The 9553-nt window shown below is 40.3% G+C and overlaps 1 protein-coding gene across 4 annotated transcripts; it reads right to left on the bottom strand.

Moving 5' to 3' along the window:
- Nucleotides 1-2840: 2840 nt before the first annotated feature.
- Nucleotides 2841-9254, bottom strand: LOC131547442 (uncharacterized). 4 transcript variants are annotated; one of them, XM_058787996.1, is made up of 4 exons: nucleotides 9210-9254; nucleotides 8890-9063; nucleotides 8337-8434; nucleotides 2841-3960 (listed from the first exon to the last, which is right to left on the bottom strand). In XM_058787996.1, exon 4 carries the CDS (start codon nucleotides 3630-3632, stop codon nucleotides 2979-2981), a length of 654 nt encoding a protein of 217 aa, XP_058643979.1. In that variant the 5' UTR covers nucleotides 3633-3960; nucleotides 8337-8434; nucleotides 8890-9063; nucleotides 9210-9254; the 3' UTR covers nucleotides 2841-2978. The 4 variants fall into 4 exon arrangements, with proteins under 4 accessions (XP_058643979.1, XP_058643983.1, XP_058643984.1 ...); XM_058788000.1 differs by lacking the exon at nucleotides 8890-9063 and having other exon boundaries at nucleotides 9210-9253; XM_058788001.1 differs by lacking the exons at nucleotides 8337-8434; nucleotides 8890-9063; nucleotides 9210-9254 and adding an exon at nucleotides 6176-6225.
- Nucleotides 9255-9553: the final 299 nt, after the last annotated feature.

The following is a 9553-nucleotide window of genomic DNA, read 5'->3' as shown; positions in this document are numbered from 1 at the left end:
TAAATCGTGGTAGTAAAATTGTGCTGATAATCGTTCATGTTTGTGCAGGTGGCAGTGGGATTTCAGCCGGAGGGTTAGGCTCATCGTCAATCTTCAAATCACGGCAGAACAACACTGGTTCTTGTCCAAGACCCAGTTTGTACTGCCACAGATATAAACTTTCATTCGGCTTCAGCTCAAATGAGAGTTGTTCATCCACTTCAGTCGCTTCATTCCAGCTTTCGTTTTCAGTGCTGACATGTGAACCTCCATATTCTGCAGAAAAGGAGAACTGCCACTTCGCAATTAACCCTGAAAGGGCTCCAGATTCAATTGAGGCTGATGTGGCTATATTCCAGTTGTGCGTGATCTGGGACATCTTCTCCTTATTGTAGCCAACCTTTTATTAACTCTCTTTGCCATGTCACTGGTGTATTGCTGTCATTAGTTATTGTTTTAATATTCTCCCAAATGCCAAATGCTGGGCCTTTAGTTACTGACAGGCCACCAGGCAGGAAGTTAACAACATCGGGATGAACAGAATAGACACCGACACACTGCCTTTGTTGAAGTTGGTAGCTTTGTAGTACTCAACTCCCCACTCTGAGACCGGCTTGAGGAAGTAGTAGTGGTTTGGCAGGCCCCAGTAATAGAGACCATCTCTGCAGTTGGGATGCAGGTCATATTCTACAGCATCCGAGTCTTGATTCATGTTTGTCGTTCTTCGGTAAGTGCCCTTACCTTGGAAGATGATGTAAAACTTGCCAAAGGCTGAGAGGTAGTGGTCTCCACCCTGGCAGTTGGGATGAAGGCTGTAAACTACAGCACCACCGTCTGTCGACAGATCGGTGACCCTGCGATAAGAATGGCCCTTGATGATGTAGAAGTAGCCATCCTGATGACCAAGGTAATGGTCTCCATTTTGGCAGGTAGGGTGCAGACTGAAAATAGTGAGATCTGTACCTTTATTGAAATTACTTGACTGCATATAGCAGCCGAGATCAGACCGGATTATGTAATAGTAGTCTTTCACTCCGCAGAAATCAGTACCTTTGGTTTTGTTCTTGGGAATAATGCCTTTCATCATGCCTGAACCTGCAACACAGAATAACCCAAACATTCAGGCTCCACACCTAAAGCAATGCTGTTATGTTAGTGATTCTATAGGCATTCTATAGCTCACTAATTGCCAAAACACAAACCGGACATGCACACAAACTGCATTGCAATCCAATCGGTTTTCCAAAATGTAAAAAGTCTGTAAACAGCTGTTATTAAAGGCCAGATACGTTGAAGACAGAGGAAAAGAGAAGAAAATACTGCAGCAGGCAGAGCAAGATTACTGTTTGCATACGTGAAATACTTGAAGAAAATCCTAAATACTGAATTGAGAGTGAGGGATTATGAATATAAGAAATATGAATTTGAATAATTTTAATGTAGGTATGTTTTCTGTAGCATGATTCCACAAAGCTAAAGTCTTTTTTTACTGATAATTGAAGGCAAGATTGTAGGAGGGCTGAGCGTAATGGCTCAAAGTTAAATAGCAAGTTTCGTATGAATCTTTGAGAGACTGTTTGACGAAGTTTCAAAGAGCAGTTAAATTAGCTATATCAAACTATTTTTCTGACATTTCAAAGAATTGTCATAATTCAAAAATACTCTTCTCTACTATTAATACAGTACTTCAACCTGTTATCCTTCCTTAAATTTCTTTTTTCTGTGGACACATGTGAAAATCTTTTTACATTTTTTACTAGTAAGATTGTTGGAATTCGTTCTCGGATTTCATCTGTAACTAATGATCCTGCTGCTTTTGTTGCTCCTTTGAAAAAATTAACCAGTTTTGTTCCTGTGTCTCTGTCACAAATTAAATACATTGTTGCACATATGAAGCCTTCTGGTTCTTCATGTGATGTTATTCCATCTAATTTATTTAAGGAGGTGATGGACTCAATTGGTCCAAGTGTGCAATCTATTGTTAACAGTTGTTTGTCTACTGTTATTGTTCCAAGTAGTTTCAAACATATTTACATCTGTAATATAAAATAGAGAATACATGTCTTCAAATGAGCTCCACATCTGAACTAAGCTCACGTGCGCTCTAAATTGGAAATCTACTTACTTGGACAACTGCAGCGCTGAGTCTGAAGAGCAGCTCTTCTTCTATCAAGCCTGAGAGATGCTTGTCTTAAATAAAGCTCCAAAGAGGGCTGGCTGTATGGCTGTTAAACACACCCACAAGCCTCAAGGGAGACCTGGAAGTAACCCAACTTGGAGTTTATTAGTGATCAGCGCAATACTACATTGAGTATTTGCCCCCATTCTGGTTTTCTTTATTTGTGCAGTTATTTTTCTGTAGTATATGAGTAAAAACAGTGTCATTTGCAATAGTCATTATATTCGGAGTTAAGTATTCATTCAGCTATATGATAAAGGACTGGCCTTTTTAAAATAACAGTATAAATGTAGAATTTAAATATTATACAAAATATATTCATGTTTAAAATGAGAAAACAGAATGAGTATTTTAATGCTACTTTCACATGCTGTCGGAAATTTCCTATTTCCCACTTATGCAGTTGGGATTACAAGCTTGTTGCATTCAACTTTGTTGTAAGAATAATATGTAGCATCCCATTGGTTGACAATCATATAAACATTTACTGTGCTAGATAGTCAGTTTGCTTACAATGTCGGCCAAATACATGCTTATTTCACTGTGTATAAAACATACAATATGCTTCAAATGATTGTTAATATATAGCCTATAAATACACTACTTTAGTGACAAGACAAAGTGATGTAGTTTGTCATGTGGGGGGTGATGACAGAGTTGAGGATCCAACTGCAGGCTTTATTATAAAGAGCGTACAAACAGACAGGGTCAAATTACCAGCAAAACAGTAACATCCAAGGCACAGTCCTAGCTGTGTGTCTAGGACTCCAGTCATAGGCAGGGGCCTGTACTGGACTCTGGTCTGGGGCTGAAGCTAGTATTAGGCCCTGGTCTGAGGCAGAAGCCAATTCAAACTCTGATCGAGGGCTGAAATGTGCTCTGGACTCTGGTTGGGGACTTGTACCTGAACTAGACCTTGGTCAGGGGCTTGAGCTTGCACTGGACTCTGGTCAAAGGCTGGAGCCTGCTTTAGACACTTGTCGGGGGCTGGAGCCCGCATTGGACTCTGGTCTGGAACCGATACCCTCTCTGGGCCAAACTCGGGATCAGAAGCCTCTCTGGGTTCAGGGAGGAACTCGGGGATATGTTCAGGCACAGACCCAGAATTAGTGGCTGGGGACGTCGCTGATTGTGGGTCAGGGTCTGGTGCCACGTCTTGTCTGTGCTCCACGTGAATAGGAAGGTCTGGGGGGATTTCTCGCAAATACGATGGACCGAAAGGTGAACTGGGATGATAGGGGTTAGCCGACTGTGATGGTGTGGTTCCTGGACCATACTCAAGGAATGGACTGGTTTCTGGTACAAACATAGGGACTGGATGAAGTTTGGGACCATACACGAGAACCGGAGTGAGCACTGGACTGAGTATAGAAACTGGACTGGACTTTGGAGAAGTTACAGGGACTGGATGGGACCTCCACTCAGACTCTAGACGGGCGGCCATCATGGGTGATGACTGACGATTGGCGGCCATGATGGGTGATGACACTAGAGGATAGCCATGACAGATGCTAACTCTGAGGATGGACTGGGTGGTTTATCGAAAGCGGATCGACTCAGCTGCAGGGCATAATCATACATTCCACTAGGGTGCCTGTGCGGATGTTATTAGGCATCCGGGAATACCACGTATCGTCCAATCCCTCCTAAAATAATGCCATCAGCTCAGAATCACCCAGTTTGGAGGTTTTGGCCAGCTCCCGGAACTCCATAGCAAATTCAACCATTGGTCAGCCATTCTGAGCGAGGGAGTATAGAGGATGATCCATGGTGCCCCAATTCTCTTTTTACGGTCTGGTCTTCTGTCAGGATACAGAGCAAAGAGGGCACAAGTAAGTTAAGTTCAACCGGCTTATTAACACAGGGCTGTCAAGTGGCAGTAATACGGAAAGTCAAGCAAGTTCAGATATCACATATCATAAACAAAAATAGTAATAATAACTAAACAGTCTTTTCTGTGCATCGAGGTTTCCAGGACAAAGGAAAGTTCAAACGACAACTGGTAGTGAAGCAGCTGAGTAGATAGAGTCAAGTTTGAAAGTTCTGTGTAATAATAATAATAATAATAATAATAATAATAAATACATTTTTATATAGCACCTTTAAAAGTTAATTCTCAAGGCGCTTTACCCTTAAGAGGGTACAAAATATATAGAGGGAAAGGGGTAACAATAAAAGCACAATGAAGGAAAAAAAAAAACATTGCAGTAATCGATGCGGGAGAAGACAAAGGTATTGATCAGTTTTTCAGCCACCGTAAAAGACAGCATGGGGCGAATTCGTGCAATATTTCTGAGATGAAAAAATTACGTTTTAACAGTGTTCTGAACATGGGGATCGAAAGTTAAATGAGCGTCAAATATCACCCCCAGGTTCTTTAGTTTTGTTTGAAATTCCAAGACTGAACCATCTACAGTTAGTGTTAAAGGTCCAGCTTTACGAAGTTGGTGTGTTGATCCAATGAGCATAACCTCTGTCTTATCACTGTTAAGGCAAAGAAAATTTTGAGACATCCAAATTTTTATCTCAGAGATACAATGCTCCAAAAAAGCAACAGCAGGATAGTCACCCGGTTTAGAATGAATGTACACTTGTGTGTCATCTGCATATAAGTGATAATTAAGACCAAAAGATCTCAAGAGATGGCCAAGAGGAAAAATATACATACAGAAGAGTAATGGACTCAAAAGTGCTCCCTGTGGTACCCCAAATTTGACTGAGTCAATTTTAGACTTGTGTCCTCCCATGGAGACAAACTGCCTACGGTCTGAGAGATAAGACTTAAACCAATTCAGTGCTGTCTCTGTAATACCAAACACAGATTCCAGCCGCAAGAGTAAAAGAGAATGATCAACCGTGTCGAAAGCTGTACTGAGATCAAGAAGGATCAAAACTGACAGGCAGCCAGAGTCCACAGCAAGTAACATATCATTAGTGACCTTCACTAATGCTGTTTCTGTGCTATGAAACTTACGAAATCCAGATTGAAAAGGCTCAAACAAATTATTAAGTGTAAGATGGGTATGTAATTGAGATGCCACAATTCGCTCCAGAATTTTGGCTAAAAAAGGGAGATTCGAAATGGGGCGGTAATTATTTAAATTGTCCAAGTCCGAATTCATCTTTTTTGGTACAGGGGTGACCGTTGCTGGCACAACACCGGAGCCCAGGGAGTCATTAACAATACTCAAGACAACAGGGCCCACACAGGTAAAACATGCTTTAAATAAGCATGTCGGTACAGGATCAACTATGGAGGTGGCAGCCTTCATTTGTGAAACTTCTTTGCTCAGAGAAATTAAATCAAGTGTGGAAAAATTTGAGAGAGGGGCTCCAGAGAATTGAGTGGTATTAAGAGCAGAATCAGCCTAAACAGAAGTAGTACTCATATAGCTACGAGCCTTATCGATCTTAGAACTAAAAAAATCAAGGAACCTATCATAGAAATTAGCCGTCTTACGGCAAGCTGCCTTCTTAGAGTGCAGCTCATCATTAAACCAAGGAGCAGAGCGTACATAGGACACAGATCGAGATTTCCTGGGTGCAAAAGAGTCCAAAGCAGAGAGGAGAGCAGAATTTAACACAGAGACTTTGTCCTCCAGGGGTCAGATAGAGAGAGACTACTAACAGAAGACTCAACAAAAGCAAAGAAGTCCTGAAGATCTATCGATTTCCAGTTACGATAATTTACCGTTTGTGTACATGGCATTTTTGTACATGACAGTTCCATATTAAAAAGGATAGCCAGGTGGTCAGACAACCCTAAATCTATAGGGGTAGGCCGAGACAAAAATGAACAGTTGGTAATCACTTAATCCAAGCTGTGACCCTTGTTATGAGTAGAAAAGTCCACTAGTTGTTTCAGATCAAAACACTCTAAAAGAGACAAGAAGTCCTTTGTCAATCCAGAGTCTTTCTTGTCAACATGAATGTTAAAAGCCCCAAGGACAAGAGTTCTCTCAAAGTTAAGGCATAACATAGACAACAAATCAGCAAATTCCGATAAGAAAACTTCACTTGACAAGGATGTAGTGATGTGACGTCCGACACCGAGGCTTCGAAGCCTGTATCAAAAAAACGAAGCATCTGGCAGTGAAGCACTGTACCGGAGCTTGATTCATTTTGCCAAAACCACGTGATCTGTGACGTCCAAAGCTTCGTTTTCGCACACAACCACGTGACTGCTTCGTATTCTGTTTCAAATAACGCAAACCACTTGCGCAGTCTGAAGTGACTCACTTCTTTGATAAAAATGAATCAATATACGAATAAATATTTGTGTGTGTAGTTTTGTGCATGTTCATTTTGTATTAATTCCCGCTTCACAATCACTTCAGCTGACCATTCTGATAATCTTCTTTTATTTTGATCATATATGCATATAATATATTCTTGCCTATTTTTCCACAAATTTATTCACAGACTCATTTATTCACATATTGTGTAAAACAATGACTGACGTGTAAAATATTAATTTATATAGAGTTAATACTTTCTTCATAGCACAAACTGATTTATTATCTGAAACAATCCAAAAATGGCTGGGTCGTCTGGGACGCAAAGGCAGCTATTTCCACCTTTTGACCACAAGATGTCGTTAGTGTGCATCATCTTGAAAAGCTTCGAGTAATGAACCTTTTTACGATACAGTTGAGGGGAAGCCTCGGTGCCTCGCAAAGCTTCATTTTTCCATCACTAGCTCTGTGCACTTATCATGACGTAACAGTGTTTCTTTTCCCCTTTGCAGGGTGGTAGGCTGAAGACGGGACATCAGGACGTGAGCATGCAGGTGAGTAGAGTTGGTAAGGAGTCAGGTATGGGTAGACCTTGACAAGACCAGACAATGAGAGTGTGAAAAGTGACTGCTTAAAAGGGTAGCTAATGAGGTGAATTGTGGCAGGTGCTTTGATGGGAGACTGGGTGCAGGTGTGAGTCAAGCGGGATTCTGGGAAATGGAGTCCTAAGTACTGATAGTGGCTGTGACTGAGGATTGTAAAATTTTATTCAAAAGAAGAGAAAACAATGTTTTTACCAAACCTCTTATTATCAAAATATTATCAGTTTGTCATTATTAGGATATGTCAATTCAAGCTGGCTGTCATTAAGCCTCTTAAATAAATACACAACTCAATACTAGAGAATTAGTTAACTGCAGATAGATTTTTAAATCTCCCTTTTCCCTCGTTTTTTCTTTTTTCTTTTCACAAATATGCATCTTGGAAAGGAATGGCATCTGTGAGGATTTCCAGTTGTGTCTATTTTGCTCAATTTTGCCAGCAAAAATATAAAGACAAAGCAGAACTGTTCGTCTCCGAGCAACACGCAGCATTTCATTTCTTAATCCAAGCTTTGAATGAATCGGGTGAACCATTAGACTCGTTGGATTTGAAGCGGCGCTGCACAGTCAGCAACAGACGCAACACGACACTGTCATTATTTTTACGCACGCTAGATTGCGCTTAACTTTAAAACGTAAATATAGGTCGTAGTAAGGCGCTTGCAGAAACTACCTATAGGGTTGTTTTTTCTTGGAGGACAGGCTCAAAAATGTGCAGTGCTGGGTATACTCCAGGAACATGGCTGGAAACCACTGACCTAGAACACTGTCTAACACACGATGGCTGCTATGTCAATTCTTCATAATCAGAACCTGGATGTGCTCTTTGATAGCAATCTTTCCTTTGAAAGTTGCATTTCTGGTATTTGTAAAACTGCCTTTTTCTTAAATCTAAATTATGCTCTCAATGTCAAATGCAGAAACAACCTGTTCTCACAGAATTCCGTGTAATGTTCACGGACTTAATTAACCCCGAATCTGTGGAGGCATCACGGAATCGCCGAAAATGTGATGGGCTCACAGAAGGCACCAGCCGTGGTCCATGCACGGATTCACTGGTTCAACACCAGCGCTGCATCGGACCACGTAAAAAGAGTGACTCCGATGCAGTTATACTTTCACTGGAGTACCTGACCCCACCCCTACCCTAAACCTACCCAGTTCTGAACAATAATGATGATAAATTTAGTACTTCTTAAGATAAACTTAAGATCAAGTAAGTGTACTGAACTGTACAATACAATATAGTCGCTCAATAGCAACGCTCTCGCACATATTTAGCTATTCTAACTAGTGAACATCATTTTCACACATCACCTGGACTAACCCTGAAAGACCTACCTGTGAGATAGGATTCTGTGATGCCAGGTGATGAGAGGGTGGAGGAGGATCTGATGATTCAGTGTCAGAAGCGGCAGATAGATCCAGCATACTGAATACTGCAGAAACAGTAAGAGTAGTATGATAGTACACAGCAACACACTGCACGAGAGTGTTTATTCACATCGCCCAATGTTAGATACAAACAAAACATCAGGTCATGCATAGACTATTCTGTCTCTTTGAATTTAAATTTAGATGTATTCACACTGGCTCTTGAAAACCTCTATGTGAAAACACCTGCCCCCCCAAAAAAATGCAGGGGATGAATTTATGTTTCATTAAAAGTGGGGATGGGGGCACGTCCCCCAAATATTCTACACCCATGTACGAGTAGTACAAATAGCTTGTGCTGCATTTCAGGTCTTCTAAGGCCATATAATAAACTGTGTGTTGAACAGAGTGAAACGTAAGGTTTTAATCAATGAAAATCTTCTCACGAATTTGACAGAAAAATCCAAATATTAGCACGTCACAATCAGTCCCAAGACACTTAAAAGACAATAGCATTCACATTTCACAAAGCTGACGTGACTCTTTTTTAGATGGCCTTTTCTGTGTTTGAGATTTAGCACTTCTGCTGATGGAGACGATGATCAATTTTGAGTGCACCGTCCCAGGCATGATTCAGTTTCATACGGAAGTATGGTTCTCAGGACATTTGATTGAAATGTTGTGGGCCTGAACACTGAGAAGAAAAAATAATAATAATAATAAGTATAATAAATAAAAGTAACATAGAATGAACTAGGCCTTTTTTATTATAATCAAATGAAAAAACAACAACAAAAAAAAAAAACATTTTAATGCATTTTCCTGTTTAAAAGTGCATACCATCAGTTCTTCATGTGCTTTGTTTAGCTGCTGTAGTCATTTCTGTCCAGCAGATGGCAGCAGACACTTGATCTATAGATCAATAGATAAAAACATCCACTGTGTTATTTGAATAGAATAAACTTTTACTGTATATAAGCTTATTTTAAATAAGTAAATAGGCAGTATCGTGATCGGTGACAGAGTCAAAGAGACAAAGCTGGTAACACAGAATTCTAATGAGGTTCATGTGCTCTGACACAGGCCTTTTAATGAATGTTGTCTTAAAGTACTAATGCTTATTTATGAATGAATTAAGGAATGTATTTAGAACCCATTGATTAATAAAGTATTGCATTAAAAAA

This window comes from Onychostoma macrolepis, chromosome 09 (assembly GCF_012432095.1).
Source record: "Onychostoma macrolepis isolate SWU-2019 chromosome 09, ASM1243209v1, whole genome shotgun sequence".
NCBI lineage: Eukaryota > Metazoa > Chordata > Actinopteri > Cypriniformes > Cyprinidae > Onychostoma > Onychostoma macrolepis.
Note: the sequence above shows the minus strand (reverse complement) of the source record. Positions and strands in the feature narration are given on the sequence as shown.